The 26,946-nt window shown below is 31.7% G+C and overlaps 1 protein-coding gene across 1 annotated transcript in view; it reads left to right on the top strand.

Moving 5' to 3' along the window:
• The first annotated feature begins 934 nt into the window (after positions 1–934).
• LOC107501673 (ovostatin homolog 2-like) overlaps positions 935–26,946 on the top strand; it is a 44,606-nt gene continuing 18,594 nt past the window's right edge. Inside the window, exons 1-21 of the mRNA XM_036237698.1 lie at positions 935–999; positions 1,327–1,510; positions 2,032–2,188; positions 3,373–3,425; positions 4,070–4,090; positions 5,847–6,015; positions 6,518–6,602; positions 8,667–8,784; positions 10,540–10,651; positions 12,182–12,291; positions 12,613–12,771; positions 14,503–14,730; positions 15,714–15,768; positions 16,209–16,354; positions 16,701–16,850; positions 19,793–19,963; positions 20,757–20,898; positions 23,508–23,604; positions 24,018–24,246; positions 24,599–24,728; positions 26,285–26,403. Of these exons, the coding sequence (XP_036093591.1) occupies positions 935–999; positions 1,327–1,510; positions 2,032–2,188; positions 3,373–3,425; positions 4,070–4,090; positions 5,847–6,015; positions 6,518–6,602; positions 8,667–8,784; positions 10,540–10,651; positions 12,182–12,291; positions 12,613–12,771; positions 14,503–14,730; positions 15,714–15,768; positions 16,209–16,354; positions 16,701–16,850; positions 19,793–19,963; positions 20,757–20,898; positions 23,508–23,604; positions 24,018–24,246; positions 24,599–24,728; positions 26,285–26,403 (2,700 nt within the window). The remainder of the gene's footprint in view (positions 1,000–1,326; positions 1,511–2,031; positions 2,189–3,372; positions 3,426–4,069; positions 4,091–5,846; positions 6,016–6,517; positions 6,603–8,666; positions 8,785–10,539; positions 10,652–12,181; positions 12,292–12,612; positions 12,772–14,502; positions 14,731–15,713; positions 15,769–16,208; positions 16,355–16,700; positions 16,851–19,792; positions 19,964–20,756; positions 20,899–23,507; positions 23,605–24,017; positions 24,247–24,598; positions 24,729–26,284; positions 26,404–26,946) is intronic.

A 26,946-nucleotide genomic window follows, 5' to 3' on the forward strand; every position in this document is an offset into this window, starting at 1 on the left:
AAGGATGTTAAAGAAAACAAGATGGATGGGAGAATTAACCCACTGGAAACTCGGGCAAAAAGTTGCCAGTTTCTTTAGTATGGCTCATTTTTCTTGTAGGACTGTTTTGCAATCAAAATGGTAGTAAATCTTTTTCTTTTTTCTTTTTGACAAAAGATGCTAGTAGGTGTGTATGCACTCGCATGTGTTTATTACCTTTTATTTTTTTCTTATACTTAGGGTATAAAAATATTGAACATTGTAAAAAGAACCTCACTAAGAAAATCATAGTAAGCATTGAATGCATATCAATATTTTAAATGCTGTGTTCTGTATCATGAAATTATTTAAAAAAAATAGTTTCAATTATCTGTAAAATGAGCCCATATTGAGATATTTGCTCCTGGGTTTGGGCAACATCAAAGATGCCACTTCTCTCAGAAGCCTGGAAAATTTACTTTTTGAGAATTGGAATGATAACAGGCTGTTTTCTTCCAAGAGCTAATTCTTATGTGTTGATGCTTTTGATTCTGCGGTCAGCCCTGTGAGTAAGGTACTAAATTAAACTAATGAACTCCTAAATGCCACACAACTGCTTTCTTTGTTTTTCTCTTTCTTTTTGCCCAACCTGTGCTATTGATTCCAAAAACAGAGCAGCATCCAGTGAATTTAAGAAGGAAGTAGCATATTAAGTAACACCTCTTGAGAAGTATTGAGAAAGGTGATCTAAATGTAATTGGTGGGTCTCATGATACTTGTTCCAAAAAGGAATCTATCCTTCATCGTGTGTGACTATAAAAGCAACACTATGCAGGGAGCGGCAGAGTAGAAAGAAGGAAAGAACTTAGAGACTTAAAGCGGCTGATTTTAATAAGGGAAAAAGAGTATCAAAGAGACAGGGACAGAGAAAATAATACTTATCCTGAACTCTTTATTGTTCAGGCATTGGGATAAAATGGCATCCACCATTTTTCTGAGCACCTTTTTGTTTCATTTTACTGTTGCTGTGGCTTCAGAACCGTAAGAGAATATTATACTCTCTATTCATATTAAAGTACTAGCAAAGTGAACTTATTAAATATATTCTGTGTTAAAATTTGATATTTTACCATTTCAGCTCCCGAGACTGAGTGCTGATTTGCCTTATAAGTTTTAAACAAGTACTTGAAGAGAATTGACATCTTTTTCTTGAGATATTTCTTTCTGTATACTTAAATATGTTATACTACTGTCTATGAAAAAAATGTGTGTTTCAGGAATATTTTGATAAGTTAACATTGTTTTTTATGCATGATCTGCATTTTTTGTACACTTGTTTAAAGAGTGTTGGTTATTGTCTTTGCATAGGCAATATATTTTGTGGGTCTCCTCTGTGATACAGAGTCATTCTACAGAAAAGGCTTGTCTCCACCTTTTAAACCTTAATGAATCTGTGTTCTTGAGTGTTGTCTTAGAGTATAATGAATTCAATACCACTATTTTTGACCAGTCTGTGGAGGAGGAGAACTTCTATGCTTGTGCAGATTTCAAGGTGAGACACTGAATTTGCCATTTCAGAACTTCAGATGGGAAGATAAAGTTATGATTTAAAAATTATTTTTAGAAAGATAACAAATCTTCATTTCAGATTAATTGCGGAAGCTAGAGAGTATTAGTAGAGAATTTCCAAGAGGCAAGAAATAAAAGGAAAATATACATAGGCAAAAAACTTGTGGAATATTGTCATTTTTCTCTTATGGGGGTGACATTAAGACACAATTACTGCTTTTTGACAGAATCTTTTAACAACATGAGGAAAGAGAATCTTATTAAAGGGAAGCTGAATTGGGATTTAGGGCAACAAAAAAAGAAAATAGAAGGCAAGAAAACATGAAAATAACTTAATTGCAAGTTGCTCTTATGTAAAGGAATTGGAACAAGCGATCACTAAGTCTCTCTTTAAGAATTGAATTTACAAGGCTCCTCTCAGTCTGAAAAACCAAATTGAAATATTGTTTGCTGTCTTAATATTTACAAGTAATTTTCCTATTCTCTGCTCTTTAACATAAACAGGTTTCTCAAAAGCCCTCTGAACAGTTAGCTTTTGTGACATTGTTGGCTAAGGGAGATACTCTTAAAATCTTTGAAAGGAGGTCTGTAGCACTCACTTCAGATGAGACAGTAACCTTTATGCAGACAGATAAACCAATCTATAAACTTGGAGAGAATGGTAAGTCAATATTTGTGTTTCCTTTGTATAATTGACCTGAAAAACACATTCTTCACATTCAGAGTAATCCAAACACATGAATTTTAGTCTTAAATTTATTCTTAATGTTATGGGATCATGGATTTCTAGGAGTTTTGCTGGTTGACTAGCTCGATTATAAAATAATTCCCTTCGACTTCAGTAACTAAATGCTTGTGCATGTCATTTAAATTTTTTACTAATTGCAGTAACAGGTTTATACAATATAATGGTTACAAGCATGGGTGTGGAGCAAAAATGTTTGATTTGAATCGTTGCTCCATAATTTCTCAGTTGTGTAAACTAGTTAAATCTCTATTTAGTGCAATATTTTCATCAGTAGAATGGAGACAATAAAATTGTTTCACTTATACAAATATTATGAGAATAAAATAAGAGAATAAATCTAAAATAGTACTTAACATACAGTAGACTCCATAAGCAATATTTATTATTGCTATTTTTATTATTCATGTCAGTAGATGTAATCATAAATCTGATAACCTAAGCAGACCCTTTTTATTTTCTTTATTGTAAAGGGAAGGTAGCAGAAAGAATACCAAACAAGGGTTCAGAAAAATATGGTTTTTGCCTTAGCTCTGTTAATAAATTATTGACTTTTGCCAAGTAAATTCTGACCTTTAAGATCTTTAGCTTTCTCATTTGTAAAATAGAGTTAAATGAGGACATCTATACATTTTGTTCTAATAATATATATTTATATGATTTATCGAAAAATAAAATTAAAACAATCCGTATGGTGATTTCTTTGTATTATATTTTTATGTGGACTTATTAAAATGCTATATATACAAAACTAACTAAAATGGTTTTCTAGAATTCTGAATTAATATACTGTTATGTTTGCTAACATTATGTCTAACTTCTACCATACATATTTCACATTTGTCCTTCTATGACTAATTTGGTCACTAATTTTTAAGGTATCGCTATGGGCTATTGGGGTAAAAGTTTCCAGCAGTGGCAGTAGCTAGTGTCAGCATTATCAACAGAGGTATTAGAAATGTGCAATAAGAGATCCTTCCAAATGGAACTCTGATCTCAAAGGGACTAGTCAGAGCTAAGGGAGAAGGGAAGGCAGTACTCTATGATAGCAAGGCAATTGATTTCTGTCTATTTATAAGCAATCATATCTTCTCTTTTAGTTCAAATTCGCATCGTGACACTGAATATCAAGTTCAAACCTGTTGAGGATTTGGTAAGTTCAACAATTTCTAACTACAAGGAAATTTAAACATTAAATCCATTGTTATAGAAAGTGTCGTTAGGAAGCTTTTCATAAATATAAAAATAAATTCTAGGGTGGGGGAGGTACATAAGGGTAAAGGAGGTCAAATACATGGTGACAGAGGAAATTTAACTTTGGGCAATGAACACATAATACAATATACATATAACATATGATCGAATTGTATAGTTGAATCTATATAATTTTATTAACCAATGTCACTGCAAAAAAATTAATAAATAAATAAATAGATAAATAAATAAATAAATTCTAACATGGAGAAATATATAGCTATAGTTTCATTATTAAACCTCAAATTCATAGATAAAACTTTTCTTTATAGTGAGTTATTTATACTTTAGGACATTTCACCATATAAGATAGAAAATGGGTTGAATGAAACCTTTCCACTTATTTCCAAGAACAGGTTCGAGATCCCTTTCACTTTGGGGGTTTTCTTGGCATCTTTAGTTGTACAAAATTTGCACTCTGGGAAAGTGAGAGCTAAGTTTCAACACTCAAATTAAGTCATATAATCTTTATCATGCACTATGTGGTAAAAAAAAATGAATGCACTATTATAATATTAACCTGCATTTTCCCCCCTCTTTCAGTATCCTTTAATCACGCTACAGGTAAGAGATCTACCTTTCATATGCATTATTTAAAATATTCAGATAATGATTTTTGATTAGTCCTAGTTTTCATTATGTCTAGTTAGAAATTAAGATAACCGAAATAAGGGGGAGAGAAATCTTTAGTAAGACATCAGATGAAGCTTTAAATAAAGGATTGTCATTTTTAGTGTAGACTGTGTGGTATATGCAGTAACTTAGGTTTTCATGCAAAGAAAAGATTGGAGTTTTTTTTTTTAAGAGAGGTTTATATTTAGAATTGCTTAATTTGGGCTGCTAGCCCTTCTCTATCTTAATTTAGCTATATCTTGTTTAAGGAAATAGAAAACATAAACAAGTACAAATTTAGAAATTAGCTAGAAGGCGATAATATAAAATGGAATCTTTGTTTTCTGACAATAGTTAATGGAGTCTCTTTCTACTAATTCAAATCTCTAATGTTGTGTAGTGTGACATTCAAACGTATTTGAAGTCTTATGCCTGCCAGCAAATAACATTCAACTCCAACGTATATATTTAAATCTTTACAGAAGATATATGTGCCATTATTATTAACTAATTCTGAAGGTTAACACACTGATATCTAGGTTAATCATTAATGATTATGTGTGTAAATTCGTACTTCAAATAGTCTTCTTTATAATTTGAATGTTTTGACTTTGGTATATTGGTGTTGAATAGCACATCCTTCTAGTAGGATAAATATTAGGTCAGCCATTTTAATGTTTTCTGCATTATTTGTAATCTATAAATAGTGTTATTTTTACGTCCTAATTCTGCTAGTGTTGTGTTCCATTGAAAGCGACAGAAAGCTTAATTAACACTGTTTTATATTGAGTAAAAAGTTTACCATTTTCTCAAACCATTATGTTTGAGTGTAGGCACTTCGAGTTTAGAACAGAAGCAGCATAACACTATCGAGGACCCAGGCTTCTACTTCTTTGGCATCTTCGATGTGTTGTTTTATTTTCAATGCCAAATGAGTCTGATTTTTATGAAAGATGTTTTAATCTAGTGACTACACTCACATTTAATTGGCCAGCACCTGGTCACATGGGCAATCCTTGCTGAAAGGAAGTATCGAAGATTAATTTAGCTTTCTAGATTTTCTTGTAAAGGAAAGAAAAAAAATAGTAGAGAATGTTTGTGTTGCTCTGTAGAAATCTTTTTATCAGAATTTCTTTAACCACAATTGGATGATATCAATAAATTTATTGACCCATTCTCACATAATCTGCAATAGGCTATAAACAAATAAAGGGAGCAGAATGGTATTATCAATCCTTTCTTATTGTAGAACTTCCATTTAACAGCTCTTGTATGCCATGTGAAATTCACGACCAACTTACTTCAGACCAAATAAGATTTAGTGACAATATTTATAAGTATTCGTTAGGATGAGTATTTCCTTGTGCATCTCTTGCTGCGGGTCCACTATACTTCAGAGAGCACTACTCCACAGCATGCACACTGAGTTTTAAATTCTTTATGCAACTCTGGTTCAGAAAGATCACAAGCAAAGACATTAATTATAGATTATTTTTTCTTATCTTATTTTGGGCTGAAGAGAGATATGCTATAAGACTGAATGTGAATACCTAAGGAAATTATATTGTTTTTACAATTGGAGATATTAGTCTAATGATATGGTAGAGCTTTCCTCACTTCCCATAACTACAGAAAGTGCCCCAAATCAATAAGGAACAAATAATATTCTTATATGACCTCTTCCTTTTGTTTCTTCTTTATTTTCTAGGATCCTCAAAATAACAGGATATTTCAATGGAAAAATGTGACTTCTTTTCAAAATATCACCCAACTCTCATTCCTATTGATTTCAGAACCAATGTTTGGAGATTACTCTATTATTGTGCAAAGAAAATCAGGAAATACATTGATTCACCAATTTACTGTTAATAGATATGGTAACCCATTACTTATGGTTGTATTACACAAATGAAGAGTTCAAGGACTGAACAAAACAACTTCGATGTTAGAATCACACAAATCTAGGCGAGATTCGATTTCGTGTTCCGCCACCTTTCTTTCTTGGCCTCTTCTGCTTCGTCGTCTCTCCTTTCTTGCTCCTCGCTCCTTCCTTGCTCGTACTCTTATTTTGACCCCAACTTTTCCTCTCCAGGAAATATCTCATTTTATAGAATCCAAATAGTATTCTAGCAAGGATCTAAAGTATTACAACAAATAAAATGTGAAAATCTGAGACTATGGAAGAGAAAAGAATTAATTGACCATTAATGAGACATGATCAGTTACTGGAACCACACAGAATGTGGGACAATTGAAAGGTGGTCTATAAGGATGTGTGCATAGGAAAATGTGCATGGTAGCTGGCTTAGTTACATGATTGCAAAAAGTTTTGCTCACCAGTGATTGCTAAGGCTGAAGCATCTTTCTTGTTGCTTCCAGTGTTGCCCAAGTTTGAAGTTAAAGTCAATGTGCCACAAACAATAACTATTTCAGATGATGAATTCCAAGTGGATGCATGTGCTAAGTAAGTATTCAGGAGAGTCGACTCCTCAGGTTAATACAAGACCCAGAGAGAAAGAAATGAAATTAATCCTATAGCTTTAATTATTTATATGTTTACATTAAAATGGTTAGAGAAATAATGAATTCTTATTGTAGAATATTTGAAAAATATAAAGAAAAATATTAGAAATTACCTTAATTAATTTTACTGACTGCCATTAACATTGGGATTTTTTTTCCCTCCAATCTTTTATGAATAGTTTCCACAACTGCAGTCATACTTTTCTACCCACTATAATTAAGAAAACATGCACTCATATTATGGCAACTTTTCCACGAATTCCAATTCCTTGCTGCATAAACATGTCTCTATGTGGCTTGACTAAAGTTATTTAACTATTCTTTTATTATATAGCATGTAGGCTGTTCCACTGGTTTTCGTAGTAATAAATAGTATCAAAGTATATGTCTTTGTATATAAGTGTATAAGGAGTGGCTTTTGAATTAAAAATATTTAAGAAGGATTTCCAGAATTGGAATTACCAAAACAAAATGTGTTACATTATTTTAGTCTTTTGATTGTCACGATCCTCCCAAAATATGTTGTGCAATGTACAATTCCCACAGTTTGTACAGAAATAATGGCCTCATTGAATCTTCATCAAAAAATAAAATAAAATAAACTTGGTGGAATAAAAAGGCATTATCAATTTAATTTGAATTAATTTGAATCCTTTTAATGTAAAAAAATCCCTATGTGATCTGAAAATTTTTTATTTTCTTTTTGGGAAATTATTTTTAGTGTCATCATTTTTTAAAGTGTGATGCCTTTCTCAAATTTCTAATCGTAATAAAAATAGTTAATATTTATTAACATATGGCAATTACTGTGCTAAGCATTAGACTGATATTCTTATCACAATGCTAAATGTGGAGTGTTTTGATGATAGAACTAGGATTTAGACCTTAGCTATTTGGCTTCAGAGCCATTCTCTTAAGACCTTTGATATAAATGATTAAAAATATTAATATTTGCCATATTTCATAAACACTAATTGATCACATGAAAATTCCTTGCCTTCGAATATTTTCAGCAGTTTATTAAAATGTACGATGGGTAAAGGGCTGTTTAACAAAATAGTTGTAGTGCTGGAGGATGCCACAAAGAATCTTGAAAATCAGTTTTTACCACCACCGACCCCTTTTTGGTGGAGTTAGTATTTAAAATGTATTTTGGACTCTAGGAAAATAATCATAATATTTTTCTGAGTTTTAATGAAGAGTAGCTGAATAAATGCCAGAATTTCCTAAATGTAATATTTGAAAGAATGTGTATTATTTTACCTATGTTAAAAGTAATGGGGTAATAAATATAAGCTTGAAGAAATCCAAGATCCTAAACTGGCTTCACATGAAAAACCCTACACTATGCCAGAATTGTCAATAGGATTAATATCTGTAATTTATCTGCCAATGGTATGCTAACAAAATCATATTCGCCTATGATTGAACCATTAAAAAACTTGTAGTCTTTTGTGTTTTAGGAGATAATGAGATATTTATTTAATCCCACCTCATAAGACATTATACTTCTGGTCAAAGTATATTTAGTTTATGCCAATCTCTATACTTTTTATAGTTATTAAGTGGTAAAATGAGAATTATTGTTTAAAATGTTGATCTAGAAGTTCTTCAAATCCTAAATAATCCAAGTTGCATTTATGTATGTATATATTTTCTGATAAAGAAAAAAAGTTTTATAAACAATTTTTGTAATATTCCTGTCAGATTAAAATATAATTTGAGAAACTCAATTTATCATTAAATCTTGTTCACTGAGATTTTAGAGTCCACATTATCTTGGATTTGATTTTTAAAAAGATGCTGAATCCTCCTAACAGATCAAATGACTAAATTAACCTAAATTCTGTGGGGATGGCAGCACCAGTAGATGAGAATTCCTAATGGAATTTGATCACTGGGGTGGTCCTAGTTTAGAGATTTCATATATAATTTCTGAAGAAGTCCATAAAATGTTATGATGGTTTTGTTCATTCATAATTACCAGTACACCTTCTCCTGCTAGGTATACCTTTGGCCAGCCCGTGCAAGGGAAAGCCCAAATCCGTGTGTGCAGAGAGTATTTTTCCTCACAGAATTGTGAGACAGACAACAATGAAATATGTGAACAATTTATTGCACAGGTACAGATCATGATCTTTATTCAAAAAAAAGAAAGTTCTTGTTCATTTTCATTATTGTTTTTTCTTTGGTTTCAGTTATTAGAGGGACTTAATATTATTTTTATTTTGTGAATAATGGAGGTTGCAGCTACCATAAGGTAAAGAATGAGGGGGAAAATACAATGTTTAACAGTAGTCTCTTATTTTCTAGGTCATTTAAATTGTTATCCACCTACAGATTAATACAGTTTTAGAATTTAAAGATCTTATTGGCTTCCTTGTATCATATTCAGTCTTAGTGACCTCCTTGATCTTTCTTTGGGAATCATTAATCATCCTTTAAACAAATGAATCCCTCAGAGGATTCCTCATGCAACCTAGAATAGTTCTTATGAAAAAGGGTTGTTTATAGACATCTGCAATTCAGAGTAGCTGCTTTTGTTGCTTTAGATTCTAAGTTCATATTTGAAGCTACTATTTTGCTTTCTTAACCTGTAGCATTTTAACCTTAAGTGAGCAACTCTCCCCATTCTCTGAGGATCACCTTTAGACTTTCAAAGCAAAAATTGTATACACCACACTGTTTATATTTTTAAGCCTGATCGTCCTGAAGTTACTCACCAAATTTTCTGAACACCAGTTAGATAAATATTAATATTCAGTAAAGATAGGCTGAAACCTATCTTTTAGATAAGAACTATAGGCTAAGAAAGGCTGAGTGAAATTCTTCTACATCAACAGCACATGATTCTGTGATGTGGTTGTTATACAATTTAGTCAACCATTTTAACAAGTGATGGATGTTCATTTAGTTAATCTTTTATTTTTTTCCCCAGTGTGAAAAATTTAGTAATAAATGATCTGCTAAACCTATCTTTTTAAATGAGAAGCTTTATTTATTTGACATAGATTACTTGGAGTTGTTTTTTTCTTTTTTTTGAGTTAAAGTAAAAAGACAGATATAGATAGATAAAATTACACATAATTTTAATTTAAAAAATATTAACATATTGTCAAAAAAATTTTAAGAATTCACATTTCCATCAGTAACATATGAATATAAAATATTTTCCAAATTACTATTAGCAATATATAAAGAAGTTTTAAATTTTTTGTCATTTTGATAGAAATTTGTTTTGTTTAAATTGGTATTATTAGGTAGTTAGACCATATCTTCATATTTTTATTATCAGTTTGGATTGCTCTTTTGAGAACTCGATAATTCCTGTTTTTTTTTTTGTTTAAGTGAAATTGATATATCCTCTAACATTTTAAATTTGAAATTGTTAATATTTTTTATTTTAAAAATAACTAAATCTATATTTCTCTAATTACTGGTGTCACCAATGAAAGTTTATCTACAGATTTTTCCATATTTTAAGAATGATTTACCTTAAATCATGTTCTGGTATTACACATCTGAGGGGTTCTTCTGTTCCATCCATTCATAGTGCCTCTAGAGATAATTTTAATTTCTTATTCTTAAAATATCATTCAGTTCCATTTTTATCTTTTGGTTTTTTTCCCCTTCCACAACGTTTCCAGGAGAATAATTCTGAAATCTATGGAGTATACATTATCTCTTTACTTTGTTTACTTTGCTGTTTTAATTCACCTTTCCCCTTCTTCTGTAATTATTTGATCATTTCAACAAGTTTGTGAGATAGAAACATGGGGTAGCGGGGGAAGTTATGTATTTGTGCTAAATCAAACTCCATATTTGTTTGACTTTTGAATTCCTAACTTTTTAAATTATACTTACTCTTTATTTTTCAGTTGAGAAATGGTTGCGTTTCTCAAATTGTAAATACAAAAGTCTTCCAACTCTACCGTTCTGGATTTGACATGTCATTTCATATCACTGTAACTACGACAGAAATTGGGACAGGTAATGATTGTGTTTTATGGGCAGTTGAGGACATGTGCAGTGTTTTACTAGGGATAATTTTGTTGAGTTAGCAGTATTCACCTACTACAGATCAATAACTGCTCAACATAGTAAAGTGGGGTACATATGCCAATAGGTCAACTGAAGGGTTGCTTTGGAATAAGATTCTCCCCATATTTAAAATAAAATTACTATGTAATTGTTACATGTTTAAAACTGCTTCTACGCCTGCATCAATCAGGCAGATGAGCTGAAGTAGTAGAGCTAAGCTAATAAGTTAGGTATCTCTTTTTAACTTGTGTAAATTAGTTGGTTATCAACTGCTAGTGTCTAATCTTTGATTTAATATGAGTTCACAATCTACATCTACAAGGTCACATCCACCTCTCTGCCTGTTATGAGACTTTATTGGTTGAGGACCACATTTGTTTACCTTCTTATGAGCTATAATGACAAAGTCAAATAGTTGTGACAGAGATACATGTAGTCCATGAGCTAATAATAATAACTATCAGATCCTTTACAGAAGTTTTTCAGCCTCTGATGTAATACAACTGGAGACATTTGCAAGTCAAAAATTATTAGTGAGACATTTATAAGATTATACATAGTGAGTACTCAAATATTTGTTAAAAAAAAGAAAAAAAGTAAAGTGAAATTTAATTTGAGATGGGGAAAACCAGATTCAAGTACTAATTATTTCTTGTTACTTAAAAATAATTGGGATCATATTTTTATAAAGTACTTTATATAAATATAGTTGGCCAATATTGTGATGGCATTCTTGAGGGATGTTTGTCGCACTTATATTGTAATTTAGCTAGGTGTGTTTGCCTCTACTTATTACATGCTTTGTTGACATCACAATGCATTTCTACTTACTTTACTATCAGATAATTTTTGAATCTGGTGAAAGTATAAAAACAGTTATCTTGCAGGCTAAAAAAAGATTTCAGAAAGCGAAAGCCTTATTCTTGAGATATCTTTGACATTTGCTATCATAAAGAGAGTTATAAGCAACAACTGAGTAGAATGGCAAGAGAAAAGAAATTAAGAACATTTTCTCCTGCTTCTGATTTAAATATTTTCATATTAATTATATTATTCAGTTTGATGTATACTATAATTAGATTGATATAGAGTACCCTGGAACATGCTTTGAAACATTCACACCTCAAAGGGGATCAAATATATAATTGCTGAAGGAAACTGGACTTTGGGTGATAATCACACAATAGAATATATAGATGTCAAACTATAATGTACACCTGAAAATTATATAATTGTATTAACCAATGTTACCCCAATAAACTTAATTAAAAAAATAAAAATTAGCCTAAATGTGTATCAATAATAGGCTGTAAAATAAAATATGTAATATCCATGAAATATCCACAACTCCCTTTCAATGTAGAGCAAGAATATAATTCTATGTAAAGACATTTGCACATGTACCCTAAGCTATTTGTTCTTTTGAAATTCTTAATCAAATGATCGATCTTCCCTGACACTGTTTTTCATTTCTTACAGGTATACAGATCAGTGAAAAGGCTTCTATTTCTATCACTCAATTGCTTGGGAGTGTGAATTTTGAGAACATGGACACTTTTTATAGAAGAGGAATTCCTTATTCTGGAACTGTGAGTCTGACTAAAAAAACACATTTACTTGTTTCATTTTCTTCGATCCTAGTTTGCCCTTTTAAAATTTCTGAGTACCTTTTTCATAACACATTTGCAGCATTACTGTGTCTGATATACTGGAAAAAGTCTTAAGTTTAAAGAAAGCAATAGATAAAATTATAGCTGTTTCCATATTAGACATTTATTTATTAGAACATCTTTCTGTCAAAACTTAAGAAAATTACAAAGAAATGATTAAATTATGAATAGAAAATTCCTTCTCTGCATAAATATGACATTTTGAATTTTAAAAATTAATACTTCTTTTTGTTTTAACAGCTTAAATTTTCCGGCCCTAATAATGTACCGATGGCAAACAAGTTATTGCAATTGGAGCTTAATGACGAATTTATAGGAAATTACACCACAGATGAGAATGGTGAAGCTCAGTTATCTATTGATACTTCAGATATGTTTGTTCCGGAGTTCACCCTTAAAGTAAGATATCCTAAAGAGGATTTGGATGTTAAGAATCGCTTAAAATATAACGTATTGAAAATTTTAACAACATTTTAAAATTTAGGGTATTTTATGTTTGCTCGTTCATTAAATAACATGTAAGAATATTTATTCGAGATGAGATAATAACCTATCACAACTGTTATAAATTCTCTAACTACCAATATTTTTCTCTGAGAAAATGAAATAGCTTATGAAGATGATCTGACTTTTTTCTTCTGACCATTGTATGAATAGATAGGGGAGATACTATGATTTTCTTTTTCTGTTAAGCAGAATTTTGCAGTTAAAAAATTTATCAGTGTTCAAATGTAGCTGAAAGACAGAGGGCCTAAGGCTATTCTCTGACTTCAATTACAAACTAAAAATAAACAATTCATTGTAGGCCTAATGAAATAGACATACAATTACGGTCATGTTTTGTACACAAAAAGAGGAGAGTGCTATTATTATTTTACTTCTGACAGCTTAAGGTTAAAAGTCAGCCACAAGCTAAAATTCCTCCCTATTTTGAAAACATAAGAAGCCTCCCATTCTGTAATAATTACTGTCCTTGAAATGGTAATTGTGCTAAGATCTTTGGTTTTCTTTTTTTTCAGTTACAGTTGACATTCAATATTATATTAGTTTCAGGTGTACAGTATCATGGTTAGACATTTATATAACTTACAAAGTGATGCCCCAGTAAGTTTTGCACCCACCTGATACCATATGTAATTATTACAATATTATTGAGTATATTCCCTAAGTTGTACTTTACATCTCATGACTAGTTGGTAACTACAAATTTGTACTTCTTAATACGTTAACCTTTTTCATACAGTCACCAACCCCATTCCAACACCCAGCCACCATCAGTTTGTTTTCTGAATCTATAAATTTGTTCCTGTTTTGTTCATTTTTTTATTTTGTTCTTTAGATTAGGCACATAAGTAGAATCACATGGTGTTTGTCTGTCACCGTCTGACTTATTCCACTTAGCATAATACCCTCTAGGTCCATCTATCTTGTCATAAACGGTAAAATTTCATTCTTTTTAAAGACCAAGTAATATTCCATTGTATATATGTACCACATATTCTTTACCCATTTGTCTTTTGATTGGAACATTTAATCTATTTACATTTAAAGTAATTATTGATAGGTATATAGTTATTGCCATTTTATTAATTTCTTTCTGAATGTTTTTGGAGTTCTTCTCTGTTCCTTTCTTATTCCTATGTTTGGATTTTGTTTTCCTAATTTCTTGTATATCTCTTAAAAGATTTTTGATTTGTGGTCACCAAGTGCTTCATACACACCAAGCTATGCTTATAGGAGCCTATTTTAAGTTGATGGTTGTTTAACTTTGAACATATTCTAAAATCGCTACCATTTTTACTCAACCCTCTCAAGTTTATGTTTTTGTTATTATTTTTTACTTCTTTTGTGTGTGTGTGCATATCCATATCCCTTAATTTATTGTTAAACTTACACATAATCTTTCTACTTTTGCACTAGCTTTAGTGTTGGTTTATCTATTGCTTTTATTATGCATTTGCCTTTAGTAGTGAGATTTTTTTCCTTTGAGTTTTTTTTTCCTACTTATATTTTTGATTTTCTTCTTCTTAAAGGAATCCCTTTAATATTTTTTGTAATACTGGTTTTATGGTGATGAACTCCTTCAGCTTTTTCTTGTCTCAGATCTTTTATTTTCTTTTATCTTATCAGGCCTCATATCTTCACCCTAAGAGCTGCTATCTTCCCAGCTGGTTGACGCCTAAGTATGTGGATGCCCATTTTTCAGTCGCACGCTTTTACTCTCGAACGAACAGTTTCCTAAAGATTGTTCCTGAACAAGAGCAACTTAGATGCGATCAACAGAAAATTGTTACTGTGCATTACTCACTAAACAGTGAAGCATATAAGGATGATTCAAATATAAACTTCTTTTATTTGGTAAGTCTCAGCTGGTGGATTTTTGGATCTTGTCTGTCCACTTAACACAGTTGAGCTTAAAATAGGTATATCAGTCATGCATGTTAATCTGAGTGAGCCAACCTTACTTTGCTGATGAATACTATTGGAACCATTAAAAACAAACAGAAACAGGTCAATGAACTGATGAAAAGATCCAAGTTAATTTCAGTTTCCCTAAGGCTGAGAAACTTAACATTTAGAGTTGCTATTTTAAGCATTCAACTATAATGTATATCAAATATTTATGACCCTTCATGAGAGTAAGATGTTAGGCAGATATCAAAGACTAAAGTGAAAGGCCAGTTTTAATAAGCAATAAAAGGAATTTGCCCTTTTGGTTCTGTCCTTATATTTAACTATTTTGTCTCTATAAGGCATATTAAAAGGTAAAAATCTACAGACTTAGAAATTCAGACTCCTAATTGAAATTTTTTATTCTCTCCTATTTATCATGCCAGCTAGTTGATCTTGGACAGATTGTTTAAACTCTCTAAGCCTTAGATTTTTCTTCTCTGTATTTGTAATTGGAAATAATGACTTACCTCCTGGGGTAAGTATTATGTATCAGGCCATGTTATGAGTATTACTTTGGTTGTCAGCCTTATGAATATCTCCATTTTATAAATAAGGAAACAGAGGCAAAGAATTGAAATGACTTGACTTATTTGAAGCCAGATGATCTAAATGATTTTATGCAGTTTTATGCAGCTTTATGCACCCCCTCCCACACAGTGCATTGCTTATTATTCAACACGTTTTTAGCACATAATAGACTCTCAATAAAGTATAGATACTTGCTCTGTTCTTTTCCAAGTTGTGTGAAGTCCTTTTTTAATATTTGTTCATGGAAAATACCTTATCATACAAATAGAATTATCACTAGATCATTCATTATCTAATAATAATATAATATCACATTAAATAATATGATTTCACATATTGGGTTGTCTTGTTCTGCACAGGTCATGGCAAAAGGAACTATCTTCCTCAGTGGACAAAAGGAAATCAGAAACAAAGGTGTATATAATACATTTATTTTTTAATATGTACTCTACTTTCATTTTTCTTTCTTTTTAAGGAAATGTTATAGTGATAGAGTCAACAATTAGATTAGAAGAATGCTTAACATTACTATTTGTGGATGGAGGGCAATAGCATGGTCCAAGGTAACCTACTAAATATTTTGATGAAGTCTATTTCAACCTGTTTCTATTATTGCCAAGTTATCAAGCACATTATAGAAAAGTGGTGTCTGGAAATCAATTACTGTTATTGCCTAAATTAGGTAGCCTTCTTTATTTGTCTGTGTAGTTCCCACTATTTAATTTATTTGCCTTTAAAATAAAGCTCAATTTGCTCTTTCTATCCATAAGCCAATTCTCTTTTATGTAAGTATACTCAGTGAGCCAGGAAACTTTTAGTATTATATCTGTCAATGGCATCTCCTATTTACACAGTGTGGAATGGAAACTTCTCATTCCCAATCGACATCAGTGCTGACCTGGCTCCTGTAACCATCATGTTTGTCTACACCCTTCATCCCAGTGGGGAAATCGTGGCTGACAGTGTCAAATTCCAGGTTGACAAGTGCTTTAAAAACAAGGTGAGGTTTCTTTTATTTCTTGTTGGTCCTGAGTGAGAGGGGTGAGTAGTTTTCTCTCTGTCACCTTTTTCTTGTCTCACTACTATAAACTTTACATGGCAATCTCACAATAAATATTGGCATAATTAAATTATTAGGGGATGAGAGAATTATCAAATGGAATGAATAACTTTTGACAGCAATGCCAATCCTGACATGTTAGGGGATGTCCCTGTAGAAGTGTCGAAGGTGAGAGTAGGCAGGGGAGATACAGGTAAGAAATCTATAAAGACTTATTTGGAAAATATTGAATATATTCAAATTATTTTCATATAAAATTATTTCACTCTCATTCTTTTTCTTTTAGGTTAGCATAAAGTTCTCTAAGGAGCAGGGACTACCTGGCTCCAATACTAGCTTGTATCTTCAAACAGCCCCTGACTCACTCTGTGCCCTCCGGGCTGTGGATAAGAGTGTTCTTCTACTGAAATCGGAAAAGGAGCTATTGCCTGAAAGTGTAAGTAAGCTCTCTGATTTCCTCATTTTCCTCATTTTAATCTGAACTTCTCAGATGATATTTCTTGTTTGAAACCGAACATGTTGAAAATACCAAATATTCTTTCTTCGTTTCTTCATGAGTTATATTTTTATTTCCCTTGGCTGACCCAGCACTCATAACAATATAGAATTCTGCAGATAATTGTAACAGGTTAAGGATCATACAATGTGGTTTTTTAAAAAATCATAGATATAATCATACATATATGGAAACCTAGAGTTATAGCTCTACATTTAAAGATATGCTTAGATACAGTCTAAAGTTATTATCTATTAATGAATCTCGTATTTTCATAAGCATTTCTGGCCAGAAATCTCAGAATTTCACACCAAAATTGTTTCAGTTAATACCTGTTTGATAATTTTCTCTTTATTTTTAACACAAATATATATAAATATGGAAATTTATGATCACATCTAAAATTAATCTAATAATTTAAAAAATTATTATTATTTAAATTACACCTATTTTCTTAATCCATTGGTGCTGCTGTAACAAAATGCCACAAACAGGGATGCTTATAAACTACAGAAATCTATTTCTCACTGTTTGGGAGGCTGGATGTCTGAAATCGGGGCGCCAGTACCATCAGCTGACGTCCCTCTACTGGATTGCAGACTTCTTGTGTCCTCACATGGTAAAGGGACAAGGGAGTTTTTCTTTTTTTCATCTTTATTGAAATATTATAGACAATTAGTTGATTGTATTTACATTGTACAATTCAAAGAGGTTATTTTTTCAATTATAGTTGACACAATAATATACCAGTTTCAATTGTATAGTATAGCGATCAGAGATCCACATAACTAGCAAAGTTTAATCACCTCTTTTAAGGGCATTAATCTCATTCTTTAGAGCTCTTTCCTCATGATCCAATCACTTCGCAAAGGCCCAACTTCCTAACGTCATCACACTGGGCATTAGGATTTCAACTCATGAATTTTGGGAAGATGCAAACATTCAGACCACAGCACCTGTGTATTGTAGGAAATATACGAAATAAACATAAGCATGAAGAAGGAAATCTTTAAAATTACTCATAATCTTAAAACTTAGACATAAGTACATTTTTTTTGGTAATTTTTTAAATTTCTTTTCTGATAGCATATGTAATTAACAAACAAGATCTCACTGAAAAATGCAGTTTTTTAAATTTTGTTATTAACACTCAACAGTAAATCGCTTTAAATACAAAGCTATAAAAATTAATTAATAACAATATCTAATAACTATGAATAATGCCATAAACTACATATTTTTTTCCAATATAAAATTGTTTTACTAAAGTTTTGTTGTGAGGAGGACAAGTTATCTGTTTATTAAATACTTGGTTCCCACTTTATTTAGGTTTCTTGAAAATGCTTCTTCACTATTGCTTTGCTTTGAATATTGCTTTGAAAAATTCAGACATAGGTCTAATTCATTTGCCCTTGTAAATTATTTAATCTTTTTGCCTGAAGGCCTTGAGGTTCTTTTTTTTTTTTTTTTTTTTTTTGCCCTTTATATTTTAAATGTAATCATTTTAGTAGAATACCTGTCAGAATTTATTGTTTGGAGGAAGTTTTACTAAGTACTCAGTGGACCTGCACAATGAGTAAATACAGATCTTTTATTTCCAGAATTTGAATTACAATTTTAAATATTGGTTTTTCTATTATTTATTTTTCTATTTCTAGAAAAACTCTATAAATATTCTCTATCTTTGCCTGCTTTCCAGTTCAACCACTTTGCCTATGTCCTATTTTAATCCATTTTTCTCTCACTTTTATTCTTTTTTTTTGCTATGCTACTTTTTAATTTTTTCTTTCAATCTATTGTTTTCTTGAGCTCTTAACACTTTAGCATTTATTTCTCTTTTATCTTATAGAAACTTTGTTGGAATTAATTTTTTCCAGTTCTCGATATTTTGTGGACAGCGTTCATAGATAAAGGATACCATTTCCTGTTATTTTAGTGAAATGAAATTTCTTTAATAAAAATGTTGTTGGTGACAGAAATAGGAATGAAGAGATTAGCATATTTTATTCCTCTTGTTTCTGCAGTGTCCTAAATTTTACCCTTTTACATCCTTTTTTCCTTTAAGTGCTCTATTTCCAAGGGTTGCTATACTTCCTTGAATGAACTGATTTCCCATCAGCCATGCTGTTTGAAATCTGCCACTTCTAGGTCCATTCATTTCAAGCACCTTCCCTGTTTCCTATACTGGAAACTCTCGCATCCAATGATTGATTTTTTTTCACACTTAATGTTGAACTTTTATTAATCTGGAGTTGATTTGTTGTATATTTTCTCTAATTTCTCTAGCTTTCTTCTGTTTTTATTTTTTTCTTGTAGTCTCTTGAGCCTTTCCTCTCCAGCTTTCCATACCCTTAGATTTTCAGAAGCAGTAGAAACTCAGTTGAAATTTGGTATTTATTTCTCTACTAACAAGTCATTTGAAGATCACAATATTATCTGTACCCAAGTAATGTTAAAGATATAAGTCATGGATTTTATTACTTTTCTTCAATTTTATATTTTCTTTGAAAGGATTTGTGAAAAGATTTAGAACCAGGCAAATATCATTTTTCTCCAAAATTGAGAGTTCTAGCATCATAATTGTAAGGAATTATCTGTACACTGGGCTTCGGATTAAGCCATAGATCTTTGGGCTTCTTTTTTTTAGATGTTATTCTTGTACCAATGCTGAAAAATTTTATAAATGTGTCACTGACCACTTAAAATAAAATTGAAGGTTTCCCCTCCTAGAAGAATGAGCTGATTCAAAAGTGAGATTCAATATTACAGCTATGGTCTTAAAGAAAAAAATAAGAATAAGTAGTTATGGCACAAATTTTCCAATTTTGTAAAAATAAAAATAGGGCTTAAAATCATTGGGAACGATGTGATTTTTCTCATAGGTGTACAATCTGCTTCCAAATATAGAACTCTATGGTTATTTCTATCATGATCTCAACCTTGATGATGACAAGCTAGACCCTTGCATTCCTCAGAAGGATATGTTTTATAATGGCTTGTATTACATACCCGTAAGCAACAGTGAGGATGGAGACATATACGATATCATCAGGGTAAGATCACTTAAAATTTTAAAAATTATTTTATTTCGATTTTAATTTTAGTATTTATAATGTATATCTGATTATGTAGTTTTCTTCCTATTCTTTGAAAGAAGTGTCAGTAACCTGCTTAAAGAGCAGTTGGAAGTTGTCATTAAAAGGAGGTCTTAATTTTTGTTGATTTTCTCTCTTTTGATGAAAATAAATGGCAGCTGAAATTATAAAAACCTGTGTTTGAAGTAATGAGATAATCTTTTATTTGTTATGATAAATCTTATGCAGAAATTATCAAATCAAGAGGCTAGAATATAGTATGGGCTCTATTCACACCTGGATTATCAATTAGATATGCTGAGACTTCCATGAAAGGGTTTTTATAATTGAAGTCATAGGTATAGAAGAAAAAGGGCATAGAGATTTTAGTTTAAGTCCAAGTTCTCCAAATTACGGACTGTATATTGTGTGTGTGTGTGTGTGTGTGTGTGTGTGTGTGTGTGTTTAATTAGGGTTATAATAGTACCTATCTCATAAGTAATTTTCCCTTAGAATTAAATGGAAAATAATGTAAAATACTTAGCAGAATCCTAGCACATGATGAGTGTTAGATAAATCAGACTGATTATCATTTTTTCTCTAAATTAGAGATCTCCCATACGCTAAATAGACATGACTTGGCTTCTAAAATTCCAGACCTTTACTAGAAAAGAAAGTACATATATTTATCATTAATGTAGGTAATAGGCCTTTTTTAGGTATTGCATAAAAGGAATGCACAATTGTTCTTTCATTGTTTGTTTCTTTGAAGGACATGGGTCTGAAAGTTTTTACCAATCTCCATTACCGGAAACCAGAAGTATGTTCAATGGAGAGAATGAGGCCATTTCCTAGGCCACTGTATCTAGCCAGAGAAGATTCTAAACTGTTGTATAGTGCATCTAAAACTGCATGTGAGTAATCTAGCTAGAATTTTGTGTCCGAAAGATGGCCGAAAGGATGTTATGGAACTAGGTGTATTTTGAGATAAAACTATCAAAAAATGGGATTTTATAGGTGAATTATGTCAGATTTTGGCTCCAACTACACATCCTGCAAAATAAAGCAGAATAAGAAAGGATGGGATTGGTTTGGGCTAAAAAAAAGAATTAGCTTTAGATATGCGAGAAAGTCTATTTTCATTGGTAGATCACAATATCAGAAGTATGTAGGAGCAGGCAATGTGTGGTGATATGAGAAGACAGTCATCATAAATGAGTATGATACAGAAGAATGAGGTATCCTTATGGGGAACCTTATACACTATTATATAGAGACCATAACTCGAAGAGTTCAAGGGAGAGGATATTTTGATTCCTAGAAAGCCAAATGGCTGACATCAGAGAATTATATTCAAATACTAGTCTATTTCCTGATATAAGGACTATAAGCACAAAACTCAGTTATATCTTAGGTGAGAAAGGTAATTAGGCAGATTTCCAATACAGAAATTTCATCAGGGAAGCAAAATGAAACAAGGACATAAGAACAGAACTAAAATAAAAGCTGTATTTCAGATCTAAAAATACTTGAACATGCCTTAAATCTCTCTGGCTTACCATTGAGATTCGTCTAGTAACTGAAGTGGGGCTGATCTTGAAAATGGATATTAGAAACCCCACTTGAGAAAAATGAAAGACCTCGTAACTTTCTACAAGAGTAGACTCAGTGAATTCAAGAGGCCCTATAGGGTCCAGAAGTTAAAACTACTTTGAAGTCCTCTCGAGAGGTTGAAGCTATCTACTTTTCTGCTACTAGGTTAAACCATACTTACTTAACTTTATCAGAAAGATCTAAACTTTTTAGTATTGTTGAATAAAATGTACTGAAATAAAATATACTGAAACTCACAAGTCATCAATTTTAATCTCTTCTTTCTTCAGTTATTCATTTATTAATTCACTGAACATTTATTGAGGCCAAGAATGTAGTTACATATCACAAATGCAATGGCTTAACCTCTGCTTTTTTGGAATTTTTAGTCTAACAGGGAAGCCTTACAGTGAAACAGATAATTTACAAAACCTGGAAAGAGTGTATCAAATGGTAATAAGATCAATAGAAGAGATCTAAATTTCTCAAGGGCCTTTTCTGTCCTCTTGGAGGAAGTAGCATTTATACTAAATCCTGAAAGGTGAATGATAATATACCACAAAAAGAGTTAGAAAGGCATACATATGACATGTTATTGAACAGTACACTTGAAACATATAATTTTATTAACCAATGTCATCCCAATAAATTTAAAGAAAAGAAAGAGAAGGGCCTTTCAAGCATAGAGGGGAATACTATGAAAAATAAGGTAAGAAACTAAATGCACTCAGAATGGCAGAAAGTAGGGTTCAAGGGAAAGAATAAAGACAGCTAAAATAAAAGAGATAAACAGACACACCATGAAGACTTTATAAGGCATTTAAAGAATTTGGAATTCATTTTAATGTAATAATACATTATCGGCAAGTTTTAAGCAGACAATCTAATATGTGATTTCAAAAGTATCTCTGGCTGCTCTGTGGAAAAAAGGATTAGGACTTGGGCTGTTTAGGTCTGTCTTAATGTTTTAAAAGCTAGTAATTGAGCTGAGAGACAAAGGTGCTTGGACTATACTATAAAAAGGCTGTTTTTAAGCTGTTTCATTTAGTTGGTTATGACAGGAAATCCATGATGTGAGGGGTTAGGGTCAAGGAAAATTCTTAAATTTCCAATTGGTTAAGTAATTAGATTTTGGTATCTTTGGAGCAGTGTCATTTGAAATGTCTGTAAAGCATCTAAAAAGAAATGTGTGCAAGGGTGTTGCGTGTCCAACGTGGAGCTCAGAAAAGAGGTCTGGGTGGGAGACGCAGATTAGGAGACTTCGGCATAAGTATTGTAACGAAGCCATGTGTGAGGGTATCAATAATAGAGAGTGCCAAGTAAGAAGAGGACCTAAAGCAGAACTCTTAGGAGCATGTCTAAGGCGAGGAAATTGCATTCTCAAACAAGAATGGCAAAACAAGAGCAACAAAAAGAGATGAAACAAAAACTAGAAGGAATGTTGTGTGATAGAAGTTAACAAAAGTGACTGTTTGAAAAGGACACAGTGATTATAAGACTATCACACATAGCCTAGAGGCCAAGTTAGAATTAACAACATTAATGTCATTTGGAGCTTTAGTGAAAGCAACGTGAGTGTGGTGGCGTTGGCAAGCACCAGAGTGCTTTCTGACAGAAGCCAGGATTTTAGATGAGAAACTAGATTCAGTGAATACATATCACTTTTTCTGAATCTAGCTATAGGTGGAAAATGTAGGCTGATTGTTTATTTGTTGTTGTTGTTGTTGTTTTTAATGATAGGAGCGATCTGAGCATCAAAATGTTGATGCCAAGCTTGAGATTTATTATCAATGAGCCCGAGGAGCAAATCCCTGTATTGCTTCACACTAAACATGTGTGGTGAAGGCATAGCTTATGGGTATGGGTCATTGAAACATGTATTTTTATTCTCTCTAAATTAAGCATTTCTCTTTTCTTATACCTGGTGAAGTCACGCAGGAGAGTTTTGACTCTGTAGAACAAGCCATAACGGAAACAATAAGAACAAACTTTCCAGAGACATGGATATGGGACCTCGTCAGTGTCAAGTGAGCTTTTAACAGTTTTCTCTCCTATGTGTCTTTATTTTTATTTTTTCTTTTATTATTTATGAAGCTTTATTTCTGGGTATATGAAGCAGAACCACATTTGTAAAATATATAATATGTACTGACCACATATTTAATTTTTTTCTCCAGCCTTGTTTCTCATTTATTAATTTTATGTAGATAGATGTAAAATGCTTCAAATTTTTTTTAAAAAATATGATGTTAAAAGAAATGTGACCTTTTGAAAGTTAAATTTCATAGAAATATAACTCTCAAGACTTTTATCTAATGCCTTTCCAAACACTATAGCTCATTTTTAACCTTCAGCTAATACTTTTTTGCTTGCTCTAGATTAAATTTGGGTTCCTGGATTAGAAAAAAAAATGCATTTTACTAAAAATCTAGCCTTGCAGTTCCTCAGGTTCAGCAAATCTTTCATTTCTCATCCCTGACACTATCACTCGATGGGAGACAAGTGGCTTCTGTGTGAATGGAGAAGCTGGTTTTGGCATTTCATCAACAATTGCCCTGGAAGTCTCCCAATCTTTCTTTGTTGAAATGACCTTACCCTTTTCAGTCATTCAAAATGAACAATCTGATGTGATTGTCAATGTCTTCAGCTACCTGAATACATGTGTAGAGGTAAGTTGCTCCCTGGAGACAAAAATCTAACAAGGACAAAAGAATTCTTAACATTTTCCTTGAATATTATAATATTATTTTTATTCTTAAATGAATAATATTACTATAAAGCGATGACTAGTTTCTGTAGTCCTTTAATTCACAGAGATGATTTAATTACTGCTTTGAGAATGTCATTTCGTAATGATATGTGTTCTACCATGTTTATTTTTTTGTGAGAAGAGCCATTTGGTTTCTTTTATTTTTGCTATTTTAAAACAAAATAAGTAGAGCAGAATTTTCTCAAGATGGAAGGAATAGTAAGAACAACGTATTTAGAGTGCCGCCTTCATTACCATGACTGTTCTTTTAGATTTCTGTTCAACTGGAAGCATCTCAGAATTTTGAGGCAAATATCAACAGCCCTAAAAACAATGGCAGTGAGATTATTCAAGCTGGAGAGAGGAAAACATATGTCTGGACTCTTACGCCTAAGAAATTGGGTAAGCAGCTATGTGTCTATGCCCATCTGTCATGGAAAACCAGACCATCTTTACGGCCTTTCTTTATTTTCCTTCAGTTCTCTACACAAATATAACTTCCTCCATCACATTTTAAAATTCTTTTTAAAAATTCTCAATTAAAAATCCTATTTTTCTAATCTAATTTCTGGTTGCTAGTGTCTGTGTAGAGTAAAACCACCCTTCATTTGTATAAAAGCATAATACAATATCAATGATCAATATAAGTGATCAAAATACAATATAAATGCTAATTTGCATGACCTATCGAGTCTATATATATTATCCCAAATGAAGGTCGTATGTTCATTAATGCTGACCAGCTCCTTCACTTCTCATTTGCTTCTTCACCTGTCATCATGAACCCATATCACCTATACAAACATTGCTCCTCAACCGCAATTGCCAGATTTGTAGATTTACCAAATATGCCATGAGACACCAAAAACACTGAACACTCGGATGAAGATCAAACACTGAGTATTGTCTCGGTGCATAGATATTATCTTCTACATTAAAAAAATAAATTTGAAAGTATCTTGTTGAACATATAAGGGAAGAGTTTAAAAGAGTCTAGTAAACAATGCTAGATGTTATAGATGCATGATACTCATTATTATTAATTAAAAAAATTAAGGATCATTAAAATTTCCTTAACTTCATGTCTCATATTCATTATATTATTTTAGCAACAGAGTGTGTTTATTATATTATTTTAGTTCATCTGTGATGTTGATCTCTCTAAGACTAGTTTTCCTATTAAATCTTAAGTTTCTCAATTTTTCTAACTACACAATGTCTTTAAAAATCTTACCCTGGCAATTGAGATAAAATACTGTACTCATTTGTATAGTTTTATAGTATTAAGTGGAGGACATCATTCTAAGAGTGGAGTATCAAAGATTTTCTAAAAAAGAAACAAATGAAACAAAATATACCATCAAACAAAAAGCAAGAATAATATATTGGTAGATAGGTAACATTAAACCAAAATAATTATGTTTTTCAATCTTCTAATTTTTGCAAGTAAGGAAACTGGTGATTAGTATTAATTATGTGATCCATGATATCACAGGGAGTTAAAAATAATTGATTCCTTGCTAGTACTTGATTTAAATCCAATACCCTTCCAACTATGTCATATTTTACTATTTTTGCTTGTTTGATCTTATGAAAAGGTAGGAGCTCTGCTTATCTAATGTTATATCCCTCACTGTCATATCTAACCAATTGGTTGTCATATAAAAACCAATATCAAGGAAATGGCTTAGTTAAATTTGCAGAATTATTATTTTTCCTTAAACTTTCTTGAGTTCTAATTAAGTAAACAAATTGCTTATTTAATTCAAGGAATCCTGAAACAGGTAAAACAGAACATACCAAATTATGTCCAGTCAGGAGAAAGAACAAGTTATTTTGGTCTAAGCATAAAGATGATAGAATTTCATTTCTCCAGTTCAAGATGTAGTTCAGACTCATCATTTCCCACTACAGAGGGGGCCAGTTGTCAATTCAACTTATGTTTGGGAATCTTCCAGGTAAAATGAACATCACTGTAGTCGCTGAGTCCAAACGGAGTAGTGCTTGCCCTAATGGAGCAACTGAGCAGCGAAATCTAAACTGGAAAGATACTGTGGTCAGAAGCTTGTTGGTAGAGGTATGTACACACAAAACTATCAAACTCTTATTGAAAAAAAAAAAGTCACAGTATCTGATAGATTAACTGTTTAAAAAAATTATCTTTACAGTTACTTTCGACACAAGACATGTCATTTTAAATTAATTAAAACATCATTAAAGTTCATCCTTACCTAATTAATACCTGACCCAGATTAGTAAAATTTATCACTTGAAACGGGCTTATTGATTTTTTGTTTGCTCCAGACTCGTGATGTTTCTTGAACACTTATTCTTCTTCCTTTCCTTTTTTTAACTGATTGAAATCCAAGACAAATCTATTTGTCTTATGTAGTTCTCATAGTCCTAAAAAAAAAAACCACCGATGTTAGTTGGTAGAGCATTCTCACCTCACCTCTTTGCATGTTTCTACTCTGTGAAATGCTTTTGTTTGTCTACTGGAAATGCCGGACAGGATTGGAGGAGTTAAGAGAATCTCACAGTGACATCAATATTATCTCTGTCTAAACTATGAGAACACACAGCCCCAAATGGGGGCTGGTAACGTATAGTGGCTTCCTGA

The sequence above is a fragment of the Rousettus aegyptiacus genome, unplaced genomic scaffold (assembly GCF_014176215.1).
Source record: "Rousettus aegyptiacus isolate mRouAeg1 unplaced genomic scaffold, mRouAeg1.p scaffold_m13_p_2, whole genome shotgun sequence".
Taxonomy (NCBI): Eukaryota; Metazoa; Chordata; class Mammalia; order Chiroptera; family Pteropodidae; genus Rousettus; species Rousettus aegyptiacus.